The following is an 18940-nucleotide window of genomic DNA, read 5'->3' as shown; positions in this document are numbered from 1 at the left end:
AATACAACTGAACAAAATAAATAAAATAATTATTAAAATAAAGTCAGAGGTCTAATCAGGAATCAACAAATTTAAATTTTCATATACAGTCAAAGCTTGTTTGGTTTTTACATGTCTTAATGTCTTTTTAAAATTTGACATTTCATTTTTGTAAATTAAGAACAGTGTGTGTGGGGGTGTCTTTACAAATCTACATTTATGTATAAATTGTTTGGCCATAATAATCAAAGTGTTATACATAGTTTCTCTTTTTCTGTTTTCCATTATAATTCCAAATTTAATGTCTTTGTATTCCAATTTGGGCGACTGAGTGTCCTTTTCAGATGTCCAGTCTTGAAATGTTGTTCAAAATGTCCTGGTGTATGGACAGTCAAAAAGTAAATGTTCTGATGATTTGATTTCAAATTTACAAAAAACACAATCATTTTTCTCTATATTAAATCTTTGTCTCATAAAATCATTGCAAGGGTGAATATCATTTAGTGTTTTAAAATGAGTTTCTTTCACTTTTGGGGGTATGGGTAGAGTCAGGTATTTGGTTCTAATCTTGATTATAATTTCTTTAGGAAAATCTTTTAATAGATTCTTCCGTTTCAATGGTAAGGGAAAAAGATTACATGTAAGGGCACCACGCAAGAATTTATTTGTACATTTTTCTCCCATCATCTATAAAGAGTGACGAGATCCTGGGTATTCTGTTGTCATAAAATAACATTCCTTTGACCATGTTGGCCATGCCTTGTGGAATCACTTTGATCAACACTAAGTAATGTTTTTTACTACACTTTAGATTAAATTTGTCAACAAAAACATCATACTCCAGAAAATTCCCTCTTTTATCCATTAAATGCAGAATACACCAGGTACCTGCCTCCACCCAGTCCTTATAAAACAAAGATTTTCTTCTGAACAAGATCCATCTATTACTCCATATAGGAACAGAATGTGGAGTAAAATTATGATTATAAATTAGTTTCCAATACAGGAGGACCTGTTGATGGAACTTGGACAACTTCACTGGTAGCTTGCTAATACAAAAATCACATCTTAACAGAAAATCTATTCCACCACATTTGTCAAAAAATTTTAGAAGGAATATGAAACCAAAAAACATCCACATTTTTTAGAAACTGTTGCAACCATTTGAGTTTGATCATGCTATTCATTGCTTCATAGTCGATCACATTTAGATCTCCTTCATCTAAGGATTTTACCACATCCCCTTTTCTCAGATAATGATGCTTATTTATTTTCCAATTAATCTTATTAAAATATGTAACATTTAGCGTATTTAATGTCTGAAGCAAATCATTTCTAAAAAATTGTAGACCAGTGACATTAATCAGAACTGCAAACATCTCCTCTAGATTTACTACTACAACAATCCAATGACCATCTTTATCATTCTTTGATGTAACAATTTCTCCAGGAAATCTATTAAAACATATAGCCACACCACCAGATCTATTGCTTCCATGAGAAAAAAGTATCATGTCTCCCCACTGTTTTTTCCAAAATAAAGTGTCCTTTTCACAAGAATGAGTTTCTTGCAGGAATATGCAATGTGCTTTCAAACCTTTACAAAATAAAAAAGTAGCTTTGCGTTTAACATTGTCCTTTAGACCTCTTGTATTTAAAGATAGAAAAGAAATCTCTGACTTTAGAAAAGACATATAAAAAGAAACAGAAACAACTCTGAACTTTTCCTTAATAAGACTTAGTTATAAAGAGAATAACCAACCTCTTAAAATGTGTATTTAACCAGATGTGGAAGTGTACAGTAAATATAGCAGTAGGCTAATCCATGATGACAGCCCGCTAAACGACACCGTGGTCGGTCCAGGAGGTTCAGACATTTCTGTCCTTGGTGGACTATGAAAAGATTCAGCGTGAGTTTGACAGAACAACACGGAAGTTACGCGCACCGTTGCTATGATGACCAGGTATTCTAAAGTCAACACTGCTGTGTTGTTTCTGGTGTAACTATGGAGACGGTCTACACGCGCTGTCTTCAGGAGCTCCCAAAACTTCATATCAACGATGTTCCTCAGATTGGACCAAGTCCAACATCTCCCAGTAAAGTGGACAGAGGATTCCAACTGGATGTGGATCATATAGACATGATTTGGAAGGGAAGGAAGAACTCTGAACAGGTTGGCGTGACCGTTAGCTAACAACTGGAGGACTGGATTATGTGCGTCATCTGGGGTTTGTTCTTCACAACGTTGTGATATTGTGACATTTCAAACACATGCTCTTGTACTGAGCGTATAGTACAGTAGTATCTTTGCTTCCAAAATCAGAGATGGTTTTTACTTAATTTCTCTCAACATTTAGTTTTTTTTATCCATGACTATGATTTTTAAATGTTCTACCTCTAAATTTCTAAAATATTTGTCATGCTCTGACTGTAAATAATGCATTTCAACCACAACTAACCATCTACTTTCTTCACATCTCACTTAGGAAGAAAAATTTCCCATTGAAATTTAAGGAATATATATATATATATATATATATATATATATATATATATATATATATATATATATACTGTACCGTGAGTACATGAGGGATGTAGACACCACAGCAGCAGAGAGTGGTGGTGGTACCAGTGATACTGATACTCAGTATGAGGCTGCAGAGAAACAGTCATACAGTGAACTGTTCTCTTTCATCAGAGAAGAACTGTTTGTCAACCCTGCCGTGGTGCCAATGACTAACCTCACAGCTAGACTGGTTCAGGGCATGGGCATTCTTGGAGTTGCCACAGTGCAAGCCTCAACCAAGAAGCACATCTGCCGCAAACTGGAAGCTGAATTTGGAGAAGCCCTGTGAATCGCTCCAGATGACAAGGGAAAACTACTTGTATATCCCGACAACCTTTCTATGCCAGAGCTTGTTAAAGCATACCAAGATCTCCAGACTAAGGTGCAGGTCATGGAATCAGAAAGGACTGAGGACATTATTGACAAGGCAGCACTGCAGCTGAGAGATGATGTCAAGAAGCAAGACTACAGACAGACATGGCCACCTCAGAGATGACCAACAATGCCATTCCCACTTCAATGACCAGGTTCCTGGACACGATGCTGATAGGCACAACAGACTGATAAAATATAAAATAATCAACATAAAGAAAATATGTAACTCAATGAAAAAGAATATAACAAAATAATTGCCAATGTGAACTTAAAACGAATAAAGAAAACTCAAAATGATCAGAAAAATCAACAAAATAATGAACATAAATGAAGAAAAATGAAAACACTGGAGAAATAATTCTTCATAATGATCGAAATAAAAAAAAAAAGTAAAATTAACAAAACAAGCGCCAAAAATAAACAAAATAATTGTTGAATTCAGGCTGATTTATGCTATTGGTGTTTCTAAATGTTGTGTGTATTTGTAGAAGATCAACTCAGACAGAATTGTGTTAAAATTCAACTGATTTGTCTTGAACAATTCCATGTTGTACAAAACACAACGCACCTACACAACTATACAACACATCTACACATCACACAAACACACTGAGGATCCAGTCCTCAGTCTAAAGCCACCAAACAGTGGTTCAGTGAATGTGGTTTTGAAGGTGTAGACGTGGATCAGTTTGTCAGAGGAGACTCTGTAGAAGGACACAGATCCTGCAGGACAGTCCACATACACTGATACTGTACCAGAGGAGGAGGAGGAGGAGGAGGACTGAGGGAGGTGTGTGTATTTCTTATTATGCCAAACACCGTATCCACCTTCATTACACTCCAGACTCCAGGACTGATCATTTCCTCCAAACTCACAGTCTGTACTGTCTCCTTTCCTTCTGATTCCTCTGTAAGTCACTGATATTTCAACCCATCCATTCCACTGGACCTCCCAGTAACAGCAACCAGTCAGACCAGTTGAACACATCAGCTGATGATGGAACTCAAATCTGTCCTGATGATCAGGATATGACTGAACCTCCTCCACATGTTCCACCTTCTTGTTGTTTTCAGACAGTTTGAGTTCTCTGTTCGCTGTGTTTGGATCCAGGGTGAGTTCACAGAAATCTGATGGACAGAAGAAAACACAAAACAGCTGCAGTTATTGATCAGTGATCAGCTTGATTTGACTTTAGGAAAAGACTAGAGAATGACTTGTTTGTAATTGTGTCCCTGGTTCACACACTGTTACTGTGACACAAATGACCATATGTTGGATTGGTGATGTGTGTGTTTTATAGCTGTAAGCTAGCTGCTAGCTGTGCAGTCACAAGGAAAGACGCCGCATCAGTGTGAATATAAAACCACAGTTACACAACCTCACCTGGTACCACATTACAAACACTAATACTCAACAAAAGAATAAAAACTGAAGACACTAATCAGTCAAATTAATCATCAATCAGTAAAATGAATGAAAATGAATAACAAAACTAATAAAACAAAATATAAAATAAGAATCAGCAAAATTAGCAAAAATGAAAAAAACTGAACAAAATAATGAGAAAAAAGAAGAAAATACTCAAAGAAAATTAATAAAATGTTGATTTTGTTGAATATTTAAAGGATGTCCTTTGTAACTTTGCTGTTGTCACTTTGTTTAATTTTGTTTTTTGTTAATTTTGGTTCAGTTTATACTATATTAAACACAAGTACTGATAGTTGTACAAGTCCTAGTAGTTCATTCAAAGACCAAACACGGAAGTTATGAAGTTATCATGAAAATCTTCCACAGAAATATGACTAAATAAATGCTGATCATGTGATCACATAGATATTGTGTGTTCCAACGCAGATCACTGATGAGTAGCAGCGTCACACCACTTTAAACCTCCACAGGTTTGAGTTCTGATGGTTTTGGGTAAATTCATGATGGAGACAAATAAAGGTCTGGTCTGAAACGTGTCTTTGTGAGTTTTATTTCAGAGAAGCTCTGAGATGTGAGTTGTAGTTGTGGTTTTTCTGTCTAATGTCATGTAGGCAGTAGTCCAGGACAGATAGACAGGAACTGGAATTTACTGACATTTCATTCCAATGGTTCTGTTCAGTCTGTGTCTCCAAGTTCACTGTCAAAAACCTTCTGATCAAAAATAAACTGTATTAGTGATGACCTTTGCACAGATTTTTTCATTTAATCTTTCCCTTTTTCCTAATTGTCCATAAAATCCATAATATTACAGCCTTTATCTAATGGATAATAAATATTTCTGGAAGTGATTTGATGTTTTGGGTTGAACTTGTTACTGTGACAAACTTTCCTCCTGATCGACTCAGCTGTGTTTTTGACTTTTTTTTTTTTTTTGTCTTCCACCTTCATCAGACAGCGGCACAAGAACGACGCTAGAATGATCCATAAAGACAGAGGAGGTGTGATTGGCCAATGGTCTGAGGTTCTGAGGACTCGTCCCTCAGGGTATTTGTGTCATGTGATCCGTGTCCTGACCAATCAGCTGTCAGCTCACCCACTGTCTTCACTGACAGTTGATGTGTTTTCTAATGTGGTACCAGCTCTCACTGTATGTTCAGGTTGGGTTTCATCTGTAATCCAATGGAAATCCACTTACACTTCCTCAGACCTGGTCTCAACCATCGGACTCCACTGGGCTCCAACCTGAAAGGAGAGGGGGGGGCGGGGTCAGAGAAGCATTAAACATGGACATTCCATCACTCTGATCCACTCCAGCTTTTCTGTTCACATCCAGTCAATGGTTCCTGTCAGTCCCTTATTGAACATCTGTATCTGTGACCGTGGTCTGGAACTTCAGTAAAGGATGTGGAATCAGCTGTGACAGTGTTCCTGTCAGCTCCACCTGTTCTATCACACATTATCTGTGTGTGCATCAGCTCAGTCCATACCTGACAGTGTCCAGTGTCCAGTGTGGATCCTCCACTAGAGCAGACAGCTCCTGTCCTGAGGCTCCTGGATGGTTGTAGCTCAGGTCTAGCAGTCTGAGATGGGACGGATTGGACTTTAGGGCTGAGACCAGAGAAGAACATCCTTCCTCTGTGATCAGACATCCTGACAGTCTGCAACACAAAACATCACACATCATCTGAGGAGGGAAAAGAAGCAGCGTCAGCTGTTGGACACAGTTATTTTGTGGATGGATTTCATTCCAAATGGGATTTCACTGAAACCAGTTTCTATTTTACTGACTCGGTTCAGGACAAGATCTGAACACAGACTAAGACTAGTCCAGTCCCTGTCCAAAGTCTGGAAAGACCTGATCTTTTATTGTTACTCAGACAAATTTAACTGGATGAAGATTGACTTTGACCAAATAAAGACACAAATGTACAGATATTGGTCCAAAAACATAAAATGCATAAATGAACATTCTTCACCACCTCCAAATCAAAGGTTCAGTGGTTCTGGGGTTCCAGTGTTTGAACAGACAAACCAGTTCCACTCCAGTCCAACCCTCAGACTGTACACACTTCACTGTCCTTTGGATAATATCTGTAGATTTAGACTAATTTGGTTCAAATACATCCTCATCCAGTTTAGTTCCTATGTTTGTGTCATATAAACAAAGGGACATGCATGTATTTCATGTCAGACACTGAACAGCTGGTCTGAAAACCAGGTCAGACTGATCCTCTACATGTACATCATGGTTTTAATCATCATCGTTCACACTGGTTGAACAATCCAAACCTGAGAGTCTCCAGTTTACAGTCTGGACTCCTTAGTCCATCTGACAGGATCTTCAGTCCTGAATCCTTCAGGTCCATGTTTTCGAGGTCCAAATGTGTCAGACTAGAGTAGTGGGATCTGAGAACTGAGGACAGACCTTCACAGCTTCTCTCTGACAGGTTACAGATACTCAACCTGGAGGACACAGATGATATTTGGATTACAATCAGGTCAGGTCTGGACTGACGGACCACCACAGTCCACATAGATCTCAGTTTGTTCTACAGCTCAGATCCAAATAAAGCTGCACAATTTAGTGACAAACACATTTTTTATTAATTGTAATTTGAGTCTCTTTGCTTGTTTATCATATCAAATGCACAAATGAGTCATTTAACAATATCAAATCAAACATAAAAACTGAAAGTAGTGTAAAAATACCAAAACTTAAAAGTAGAAACACTTTAATGTTGTGATATTTGTGTCACTAAATCCAAATCATCACTACAGAACAGATGTGGGGTTGAACTTTTATTCCCTAATTTTCCACTTAGATCAACATAAATCCACCTAAATCCTGACCTTTAAATTATCATCTTTTTCCATTTTATAATTACACAGGTTGATTTAGTGATTACACTTGTGATTGACCTGATTGTGCAGCTCTAGATCTAATACACCTGCATTTAAACAAGTACATCATGATTTAATAAAACTCAGTCAGGACCAAAAGATCAGAAAGAACTGAATTCAGATTCGAACTTTATCTGACCTGAGAGTCTCCAGTTTACAGTCTGGACTCCTTAGTCCATCCAACAGGAACTTCAGTTCTGAATCCTCCAGGTCGTAGGTACTGAGGTCCAGATGTGTCAGACTACAAGACTGGGATCTGAGAACTGAGGACAGATCTTCACAGCCTGATTTCTGATACGTCATAGATAATCAAGTTTCTGAAATGTAAAAGATTTGTTTGTTGTAATAGCAGCAGAATAAATCGATCTTCACGAAGCTCCACTTACATAATAATAGCCGTAACAGATCAAACTATTGCCACGTTTCCACAATGTGGTACCGGCTTGACTCAGCCTTTTTACATTTCCATTACATAAAAGAACCTGGAATCTGGTACTACCTTTTTAGTACTTGTTTGGCCAAGGTTCCAAAATGGATGAAGAGATATTAAAATGTGACGTGTAAACACTGCAGACCACCGATTGTTCTCTGCGTCATCAATGCACGACATGTCATTTTAAAAATAATTTAAAAAACATATTTGGAAGTTTACAGTAAATATAGCGGTAGACTAATCCATGATGACAGCCTGCAAAATGACACTATTGTTGGTCGAGGAGGTTCAGACATTTCGGTCCTTGGTGGACGATGAAAAGATTCAGTGTGAGCTTGACGGGACAACATGCAACGAGTGAGTTTATCAGCAACTCTCTGAGCAGACATCACGGAAGTTGCATGCAGTGTCGCCATGACGACCAGGTACTCTAAAGTTGGTCGTATCCTGTAATGGAAACAGTCTCCACGAATAGGACCTGGTACCCGAGTTGAGTCGGTACGTGGTAATAGTGTCCTGTTGTGTCCAACTTTTATTAGGCTGAAGAAAAAGACAATGTGATGCCAAAGGTGCAATCAGACTAACTTTAGGTCAGACATGGAACACCAAGGTAGGACTGACTGAGCTGAAAACCCTGTTGGACCAGATCTGAGGTTCACTTACTCAGGCTTTGGAGCACAGCATCTTTTATAGTTTATCAGGACATACTTAGAGGCATCACTCTCCATAGATGCACTGCTGGGTCCAGGTCCATGTCTAGATCCAGGTCCTGTGGGGTGTCTGTAGGGGGTCTTCCGGGGACGGGCTCCCTCCTCTCTGTCCTCACACTGATCCATTCTGCAGAACACACAATCAGAACACAAACCATCAGTCCAGACATGAATCCACACTGATTCATCCTTTACATGATAAACAGCAGCTCAATTAAGAGCTTCACTGGCAATTTTATTTACATTTTATTTTGAACAGCAGAGAAAGTTTAAAACAAGTTGAATAAAGTTGTCACTTAATAATAATTTCTGCCCTAAGACATTAATGTGATTCATTAAGTCTTACTTTTAAGAAGTGGATCACCGTATCTTGGCAATATTGCAAAATAACAAAAAACATTGAGCAAGTTTTTTTTATCAGTTTGTGTTTAAATAATCAAGAGGCGTCAATTTTGTGTGTGGCATCTCCATTTCTCAGCGCAGTCTCTTCGCACAGAATGTTTTTTCAATTCAAGTAGGATTTTATTACAGTTAAAGGAACATCTGGAATCAGTTCAATTAAAACCACAATGTATATTTTATTACATGCATACATAATAACAGTGAACTACATTTAATATGTGTTTAATTCTTAACCAGTTATTATTAAATGATATTATTGAACACGCATATATAAATTGTAAAACCTGCATTTATGTGACATTACTTTTTTTACTTAATTAAGAACTAACTGGGAAACATTACAATCATTACATCGATACAAAACAGTTCATAACATGAACCTAACTCAGGCTACAGTCCTCGTCTGGTCTTCCTCCAAGTGTCCACCTCTGAAGTTGAAGCAAGTATATTAGAAAAGTAACAGACAATAAAATGTTCTCAATTATTAATTTATCTTTTTGCTTAAACAATGCTGATTTACGCTTCTGAAATTGTCGCGAATAGGATGTAGACACATTAATCTGTGCTTCACGCATGCGTGGTACCGATCCAGTTTCCGGATACGAATTAGGTCGAAACAGTCATAAACAGTTGGTTTATTTGACATAAACAGCAGCTCTTTATCACCTGATCAGATTCTAGTTCATCCAAAATTGACCACCCCCCACAACCACCTATTTGCGGTTTTTACCCGGTTCTGTGAGGAAGTTTACACGGTGTCGTTTCGTGAGCTCCACCTTCAGCCTCAGTTTGACCATGTGAAACCAGCCCTGACCGGACGGACAGACGGTAGTTTCAGTCCAGACCCGCTTTCAACCGGTTGATCGAAAACCGGTTAAACAGACACCAAGTGGCGGGTTTGTACGGTTCAAACTGGACCTCAAGTTCCGGCCCACAGTGACCACCGTCATTAAAGAGCCGTTAAAGGGTTACCAGGTGAAGTGTACCTTCAGATAGGCTCTACGGAGACCTGGACAAGAGGATCTAGAAGGAGAAGAGAGAGAAGCTCCACTACGGTTTGAATCTCCGGACAATGCGAGCCGCGCATGCGTAGAAGCATTTACTTCTTCTTCTTCTACTTCCGGTAGACTAGACGCTACGCGGCGCATTGCTGCCTTTCACAGTCGGGAGGTCACACCACTTAATGGAAATCTTCCATCTTCACATGCAGCCCTGTAGCTGCTAGGAAGTCCAGTAGAGCTTTAACAGCCTAGTCCTGACCCTGAGACGGGCTGAGAAGGGCTTTCAAATTCATACCACCTCCAGGGTTTGCCACAACTGTTTCCCAAAGTTCTAAGCGCTGCATTAGATTCACCAGACACTCCAGTAAAACATGCTTTCCAGTTTGCTCCTGTTTGCAGTGCACACACAGCCCATCAGGAGGTTTACCCACTTTTTCTGGATCCCAGACCACAATGTCCTAATCTTAGTCTAGTTCAAACTCCCTCTGCTTTCCTGTCATTTCCAGTGTAAACTTGTTCAGGACTGTCGTTTGGTTTAATAGAAAAGTAATGGTTCCCCCTACTGTCCCTTTCCCGCAGTTCCTGACAGACGGTGGTAATAGTCTATCAGCCCGACCCCAAAATTTGGGCCACCGGTACCAAACAGGGGGGCAAATGCTACTAGTTATTTTTTGAAAGGTGTACATCTGTAAATAATAAAAATGTATGATAGCAGTGTGAGAGTGGTAGCTTTCTGTAAAATATTGGCATATTTGATATGCAATGTCAATGATGACCTTTAAGAGAATTTCTGTCAATAACTTCAAGTAGAATAAAAATATCATGACAAATTTGGTCTTAATCTAGAGCCAGGAGACAGGTATTTAAGACTAATTTTCACATGTGGTAAAATATAATTTACATGAGAAGAAATTTGCCATTATATTTACCCCTACCCCTTAAAATTTGAAAATATTTCGATTTTGGTTAATGTTTATCGTTCTTTATTGACAATATGGGTCTTACGAATGATTATTTGACTTTTGTTACATTAACCGAGGCCTTTGCTAGAAAATGCATATTTGTTTATGAATTATTGTGCAAATTTTGCTGCAGATTTCGAGGAAATTAGAAAAGTAGTCGATCAAACTATGATTTTCAGCAGCACATACTTTTTGAAAGACATTTTGTAATCACTTTTGTTCTGCTCAGGATAGATGTGGTGATGCGCACACCTGCTGGCCTGCCAATCACGTGCCAGAGCCTACATTAGGAGGGCCTCTCACCTGGTCCTACCTTTCTTTCACTCCTGACGTCAACAACCAGTTACCACAGAGCAGGGCCGTGCAGAGAGGTATAAAGGGGCAAGGGCTCAAACTTCCAAAAGGGCACATGAAAACGAATAACCACCAATTAGCAACAAGCAACATTATTAATCCACAGCAAGTCAAAGATTGACCAAATGGTCCAGATCCATGTCCTCAATACTGGGTGTGTCCTCCCTGAGCCCTAACACAGGCTGTGCACCTTCTGCACATACTCTAGATTCACCTCCTGATCCTATCTTGGGGGATGTTGTCCCACTCTTCCTGAAGGGCCTGGATGAGCATCTGGCGGTTGCCAGGTGCTGGACGCCTAGCATACATGGATCTACCAAGAATATCCCACAGATGTTCAATGGGATTGAGATCTTTGACTTGCTGTGGATTAATAATGTTGCTTGTTGCTAAATGTGAACTTTGTTGAACTACCCTTTGTCATATTTTACATTATCCTCTGGATACTCATCCACTGTTTTGTTGTTTGTTGTATTTTGTTTGTTAATTCAATATTTTTTTAAGAACAAGAAAGAATTTGTTTTCATATTTAATAAAATGGTGTGAAATGGCATCACATAGAATATGTAATAAGTTTCTTTTGATGTTCAGTTTCTATAGAAGTGGAAATAAAGATGTAATGTGTAGAAGTTTTTGTGTGTTAATACCCTGCAAAAATCTAAATCTTACCAGGTGTATTTTTCTCATTTCTTGTCAAAATATCTCATCACACTTAAAATAAGACAAAATCACCTAAAGAGTAACTTTTCAGTGAGATATAAGAACTTGGTTTTAGAAAATAGATCTGGAAAATCTTATTTCAAGAAATCTTAGTAAGATAATTTCACTTGTTCCATTGGCAGATTTTTTTTGCTTAATTCAAGATTTTTTTTTTTTTCTCAATTCACCAAAAAAATCTGCCAATGGAACAAGTGAAAATTATCTCGGTAAGATTTCTTGAAATAAGATTTTCTAGATCTATTGCCAAAAAATAAGTTCTTTTATCTCCCTTACAAGTTCCTCTGTAGGTGATTCTGTCTTATTTTAAGTGTGATGAGATATTTTGACTAGTAAATGAGAATAATACACTTGGTAAGATTTGGATTTTTGCAGTGTAAGTCCAAGATAAATTCTTGAAAACAGATGTTAAATTATGTATAAAAGCATGACAGTGAATGTTAATAACTACAAATACCTTCATTTTACATCTGGCTTTACACCTACTTTTAAAGTGAAACATTGAATATTTAGTTTCTTTTCATTATAGGACATATTTATGATGATATTTAGGTCCGCAGTTAAGAAATAACCATGTAGAGGAAGTGTTAACCCAATCCAAACCATTTAACATTACATGATAATAATAAAGTTTATATTGTAGTATTTTGTAGTTATGTCATTTAATATTGACCAGGTTGATGGGAATATTTGTGGAGGTTTGTGGTTATTTCAAATAAGATTCACTCAAGATGTTTGAGGCGAACACAGATATTACGAGAATCGATCCAGCAGTTTCTGAAACAAAACCAGAAATGTCAAAGTGTTGGCACTGATGAAAGAGTCGGAGGATTTTACATAAGTTTTATGACTCTTATACACCAAAAGGGCCAGATTTAGGTATTGGATGAGAAGAAGACTTGGATGTGTTTTCTTTTTATGCAATTTTATATCAGTTTAGCAGAATTTAATTACTTCAGCACATTTTAACCCATTAAGACCCAGTGGTACTTTTATGGCAGCTTCTAAATGATTTTTTTCTCTCTTTTTAATGTTTCTTATGTGATTTATCACCATTTATTATAATAAAAACCTCTGTGTTTTGCATTTTTCAGTGTAAATCACTTCCTTTACCCTATATTTAATTTACTGATCATGTAGATGTTCATTAAAGCTCAGAGTAAACTTAAAGGTATTATGCAAAAACAGAGAAAACTGAAGGAAAAGGGACTGTTTCAGCAAGTGAGGACTATCAACATGTGTTACAATTTTGTGATCACATGATCAGCATTTATTTAGTCACATGTTCATGTGGAAGATTTTCATGATAACTTCATGACTTCTTTGTTTGGTCTTTGAATGAACTACTAGGACTTGTACAACTATCAGTACTTGTGTTTAATATAATACAAGCTGAACCAAAATCAACAAAAAACTAAATTAAATAGAGTGAGAACAGCAAAGTTACGAAGGACATCCTTTAAATATTCAACAAAATCAACATTTTATTAATTTTCTTTAATTATTTTCTTCTTTTTTCTGATTATTTTGTTGAGTTGGTTTCATTTTTTGCTCATTTTGCTGATTGATTTAATATTTTCTTTTATTAGTTTTGTATTTCATTTTGTTTTTTGTTCATTGTCGTTCATTTTACTGATTGATGATTAATTTGACTAATAATATCTTCAGTTTTTATTTCATTTGTTGAGTATTAGTGTTTGTAATGTGGTACCAGGTGAGGTTGTGTAACTGTGGTTTTATATTCACACTGATGCGACGTCTTTCCTTGTGACTGCACAGCTAGCAGCTAGCTTACAGCTATAAAACACACACATCACCAATCCAACATATGGTCATTTGTGTCACAGTAACAGTGTGTGAACCAGGGACACAATTACAAACAACAAGTCATTCTCTAGTCTTTCCCCTAAAGTCAAATCAAGCTGATCACTGATCAATAACTGCAGCTGTTTTGTGTTTTCTTCTGTCCATCAGATTTCTGTGAACTCACCCTGGATCCAAACACAGCGAACAGAGAACTCAAACTGTCTGAAAACAACAAGAAGGTGGAACATGTGGAGGAGGTTCAGTCATATCCTGATCATCAGGACAGATTTGGGTTCTATCATCAGCTGATGTGTTCAACTGGTCTGACTGGTCGCTGTTACTGGGAGGTCCAGTGGAGTGGAGCAGTTCATATAGCAGTGACTTAGAGGAATCAGAAGGAAAGGAGACAGTACAGACTGTGTGTTTGGAGGAAATGATCAGTCCTGGAGTCTGGAGTGTTATGGAGGTGAAAACAGTGTCTATCATAATAACAAATTCACACCCCTCCCTCAGTCCTCCTCCTCCTCCTCCTCCTCCTCCTCCTCCTCCTCTGGTACAGTATCAGTGTATGTGGACTGTCCTGCTGGATCTGTGTCCTTCTACAGAGTCTCCTCTGACAAACTGATCCACGTCTACACCTTCAAAACCACATTCACTGAACCACTGTTCGGAGGATTTGAACTCAAGACTGGATCCTCAGTGTCTCTGTGTGGTGTGTAGTTGTGTTGTATAGTTGTGTATTTTTGTTGTATAGTTGTGTAGATGTGTTGTGTAGTTGTGTGGTTGTGTAGATGTTGCAAAAATCGTATGTCAGCTGAGGTTTTTCACCAAAAAACCCACATTTTAGATGCTTTAAAAGGCAACAAGAGCTAATCTTTATTATATACTGTATAATAGAATTCATGTAATAACTGACATTTTTACTCCTAATTCTTCTGTTTTAAGCTCTAATTCTGCACTATTAACACAGAAAAGGCTTCATTTTCACTTTAATTTACTGATAAAATATCAATGTCAAACTTCCTTCTCAAATCTCCTTTCTTTCTTGTGGATTCTAATTTGACATAATTAATAGAGAAACTGCAACAACAAACTTATTTTTGTCAAAGACTGAACGTTTTAAATAACATTTGGATTTTGGACAAAGCATTCATGAAAATAAGTTCTTTTACTTTACAGGCTTTTTAAAAAAATGTATTTATTTATTTTTTTAACATAATTTTTAACCCTTATAGACTCAATAAGGATCCAGCTTCAGCTAATATAGAGATGATGAATCACATTTGATCATATAATGGAAAAAATATTTTATATAAATGATAAAAAATATTTCCTCCAAATTAGTCATTTTAGGCTCTAAATTGACTAAATGAATTTAAAAAAAAAAAAAAATCTGTTTACACAAAATTATGTATGACCATGTTTTTCTTTCTTTTTCTAAACTTTATGAGATTAAATAATTGATTTAATTTGATCAAAAAACAGGTTGTTTAAATAATAAATCGATTAATTCATTTTCTTCAGATGACACCTGATTAAACCACTCATCTTTAGAATAATTAATTAATTAGAATAATGAATCCAAATTGACAAAATAGATCAACAATTTTTATTTTTTTTTTTTTTTTTGGGGGGGGGGTCTTCTGAATGAGTCATTTTTGGTGTAGGCTATAGTATGTGAATCAAAAAATGTTATTTTTGATAATATTCAAAATGTGTGTAAAAAGTGCTCTAGGATTTTTAAAATTACTGTCCAGATGTATTTGAATGTGTTTTAAGCATTTCATGCACATGGCCTTAACACTCGACCACTGGGGGGCGATGACGACCACTGGGGTCAATGATTGGAAAACCCTGAAATACCAAATGGAAAATCTATCAATGGTTTTACAATTATTATCATCTCATAAGTAGATGTGAAGATCACATGGTCTAATGTTTTAAGCCCCTTCCTCATCTAGTTCCATTTTACCAACACAATGACAGACATTTGCTCATGTCAAAGGTGAACACCAGGAAACACCTTCAGATGTTCCTCTGAGAACTGGACCAGTAGAGTTGTACGTTTCCCTGGATGTGAACATGGTTTGATAATGAGACCAAATCTGAGCTAAAAGATCACAGGCTGTAAATGAAGCTGAGTTACATGGTTTAAAGGGTTAATAAAAACACTATTCACCTTTTGAACTCGGTAGTTTAGTAGATAGTTGAACCCCACAGGACTGGTACTGACCTGGTCCAAGTCCTGTTGATCCTCAGAGGAAAATCAGAAATTTGCAAGTGGACATAGATGGGAATATCGACAAATGCAAGTTTATTTAGTTTTTGTTTGGACAGACACTGACCTGCAGATGCTTTCTCTGGGAATCAAACCCTGGTATCCTTGTTTAAAATCCACATCTTTGACTGCTGGACCATCATCAGCACTGATGGACTCAGACCAGGAATCAGTCCAACGTCCACAGAGACAAACAGACTCCAACGTGTGTTTGTGTTTGTCAGAGACTCAGTCAAACGCTGCTGGAAAACCACACAGAAAGGCCTGACATGGTCAAAGTCTGACACCACAGAAGAAGAAGGAGGCAGCAGTGATGTGTGGAGGACTCATTCCACTCCTCTAGTGGCTCAGATGGATGAGGACCTGCTCCAGAGGTCAGAGGTCACAGGGTCACATCCACACTGGTTGATCTGAAGGGCTTTTTCTCCTGCCACTGTTTTCATGTTCAGACCTGATGCAGCCTGTGTGTAGAACTGAATCACACTGAAACAGCTGTGAACAGGTGGAACCGCTTCATCAGTGGGTCCAGGATCAGGTCTGGCAGACATAGGTTGTGGGTTCAATTCCTGTCTACGCCGTAATATTCAGTTTGGTAGAACTGCTTCATTTTACAGAAACAGTTTAAAGTTGAGGCGACACAGTGTTGAAGAGGTTAAAGGTGCAGACAACCCATCACAAAGACACATGTTTAAAGCTCTGCAAACATCCCATAATTCTATCTGTCAGACTGACATGACATTTAACCCTAAATACTCAAACATCAACAAACAATAGAGACTTATTACTGCCACCGGAGGGCAGCAACGGCCTATGGAATAAATATTAGAACACCTTAGAACGCCTGTGGACGGACATTTTGAACCATTTATTCTGAAACTGCTGTTTGATACGATAATGACCATGGACAAGTATTTCATTGAGTTTGAACCATTTACTTTATTAGTTATTAACAACCCCCAGTGGTCAAACAGTAAGGCTTTACTATGAACATCAAAAATGTCCAAAACTTGTTCAAATTTATTTCAAAACCGTCATCTGGACTTGATATGATGTGCTCAGGGTCCTTTAGAAATATGTGGCTAATTCTTGACTCTGTACTCTCTGTCAGTAAATATGTTGATAAATAATAATGTAAAATCCATTTAAAAAATCCAATTTAATTCACTTTGTTCACATAAACTGAATCATTCACGTCTGAGCAGCAGAAAACCACTGTTTCTTCTTCTTCTTTAAACTTGGTCAGTTCTGCTGTAAATGTTAGAAAGTTTCCCACGTCTAATGTTACATTACTTTAAAGGGCTCCTGAACGCCTCATGGACACTGACTGGGCGTCATTAAAGGTTGAATGAGTATTTGACGAGTGTTTCAGTGTTTTATTGTGACAGACGTCTACGGCTGATGGAGGGAATGAACCAATCAGATCAGAGCTCCTCCAGATCTGATCCAGGACCAGCTGGAGTTCAGATGTGACTGATCCACGACACAAAGTCTGTCAGTTCAAGGTTAGAAAACACACAGTCCTGTTGTTCCTGACATTAGAGAGGACAGTAAATGTAGCAGCAGCAGCAGTGATTGGTCAGCAGGTGGTGCCGTTGAACTGTTTTCCTACTGAAACATGATTTTATTAAAACAGTTGGATTTCCAGTTGTAACAGTGTAGAATGTTCAGAATCCAGTGGCTCTGGTTGGATCCAGCAGCTAATTGGACAGAAAGTGTAAAAAACTGTAAAAGGTGAAGTGGAATTACCTGAAGGTGGAGGATAGTTTTATTATGTCAGAGAGAATGGATTTGTGTGAACATTAATGGAACAGATACTAATACAGTCACTCACCTGTCTGAATTTACATCTGTACTTTATTCATGTCAGTGTGGGCGGGTTTTTAAACACATGTTAAAATGTTCAATCCTGGAAATAATACAAAGCCAGTTTCACCACATCTGTTCACCTGGAATCTCCCATAATCTGGTCCAGGTGGAAAGCTATCCGGGGGGGTGGACCGGGACACCAAGACGCCCCTCCACGGATCTAGTTCTGAGTAATGCTTTCTATCAGGTCTGACAAATAAATTAATACACATTTACACTCTTCTGCTGTTTATATTTTCTTTAATGCTGGCAAATGTCATTTTATTTGACTTCATTAATGCCAACTCCCATCACCGCGGTCGTGCCCTGTCAGGAAGCCGGGCTACAGGCTCTGAGCGCCGGTGTGCTTGAAGGGCTTGATCCGTGCACGAAGCTGGGCTGGGAGGTCGGAGCACAGCTTGGTTCTGAGTTCTGTAAACGAAACTAGTTCCATGATCCGTAATCGGAACCGGTTATGAGAACGGAAAAAAATTCACGCTCCCCAAAGAGGGAGCGTGAATTTTTTTTATTTTTTTTATTCAGAAAACAGTATCCCGTAAACTCAGAAAAACAGAGCCGAATTCATTATTTTTTTCAGAAAACAGTATCTCATTAATTCAGACAAACAGCGCCGATTTTTTAAAAAAACTTATTTTTTCTCGTAATTATGAGATAATTATCTCATTAATTCAGAAAAACAGAGCCAAAATTATTTTTTTGTGTGAATGCAATACACTTCCGTAAATAAAAAATAAATTCTTGGGAAAAAAAAAATCCAAATCACATGACCTGCTCCACATGATGTCATTTCCTCCTGATAGGCCATAAGGTGAACCCTGAAAAGTGGTTCTGTTTTGTTTAATGTCGTCATTTCTCTGAATCTACAGAAAATGACTTGATTTGGAGCTTCACTTTAACTTTCATGTCCACCATCCGTATCTACTGAAACATCAAATGCTTCTTTGCTCTTTCTGTGGTTGATAAGATGAAAATTATACACATGATCGATCACTGACCCCAGTCTAAAATGACACATTTTCAGCCACACTGACTCACACGACCAGAGCACCCCCTCCATCTTATAGTTTTTCCCCGTCTTCATACAAAGGAACTCTGGACGTTTCCTTACCGATCTCATTGTGTCTTCATGATGTTTTGATCACTTGTCACCACTTGCT

At 37.7% G+C, this 18940-nt stretch overlaps 4 protein-coding genes across 4 annotated transcripts in view; 2 read left to right on the top strand and 2 right to left on the bottom strand.

Moving 5' to 3' along the window:
- The window catches only part of LOC115435234 (NACHT, LRR and PYD domains-containing protein 5-like), a 753056-nt gene that overhangs the window by 179681 nt on the left and 554435 nt on the right, over positions 1-18940 (top strand).
- Positions 1-18940, bottom strand: part of LOC115436241 (NLR family CARD domain-containing protein 3-like) — a 1147354-nt gene that overhangs the window by 811204 nt on the left and 317210 nt on the right. The gene's annotated exons all lie outside the window — the stretch shown is intronic.
- LOC115436299 (zinc finger protein 239-like) overlaps positions 1-18940 on the top strand; it is a 210295-nt gene that overhangs the window by 144788 nt on the left and 46567 nt on the right. The gene's annotated exons all lie outside the window — the stretch shown is intronic.
- LOC115436242 (NLR family CARD domain-containing protein 3-like) overlaps positions 3305-18940 on the bottom strand; it is a 329168-nt gene continuing 313532 nt past the window's right edge. The window contains exons 14-15 of the mRNA XM_030159039.1: positions 5549-5595; positions 3305-4052 (exon numbers count right to left, since the gene is read on the bottom strand). Coding sequence (XP_030014899.1) covers positions 3514-4052; positions 5549-5595 — 586 coding nt within the window. The 3' untranslated portion in view covers positions 3305-3513. The remainder of the gene's footprint in view (positions 4053-5548; positions 5596-18940) is intronic.

The sequence above is a fragment of the Sphaeramia orbicularis genome, chromosome 16 (assembly GCF_902148855.1).
Source record: "Sphaeramia orbicularis chromosome 16, fSphaOr1.1, whole genome shotgun sequence".
NCBI lineage: Eukaryota > Metazoa > Chordata > Actinopteri > Kurtiformes > Apogonidae > Sphaeramia > Sphaeramia orbicularis.
This window is presented reverse-complemented; position numbering and strand designations above follow the sequence as displayed.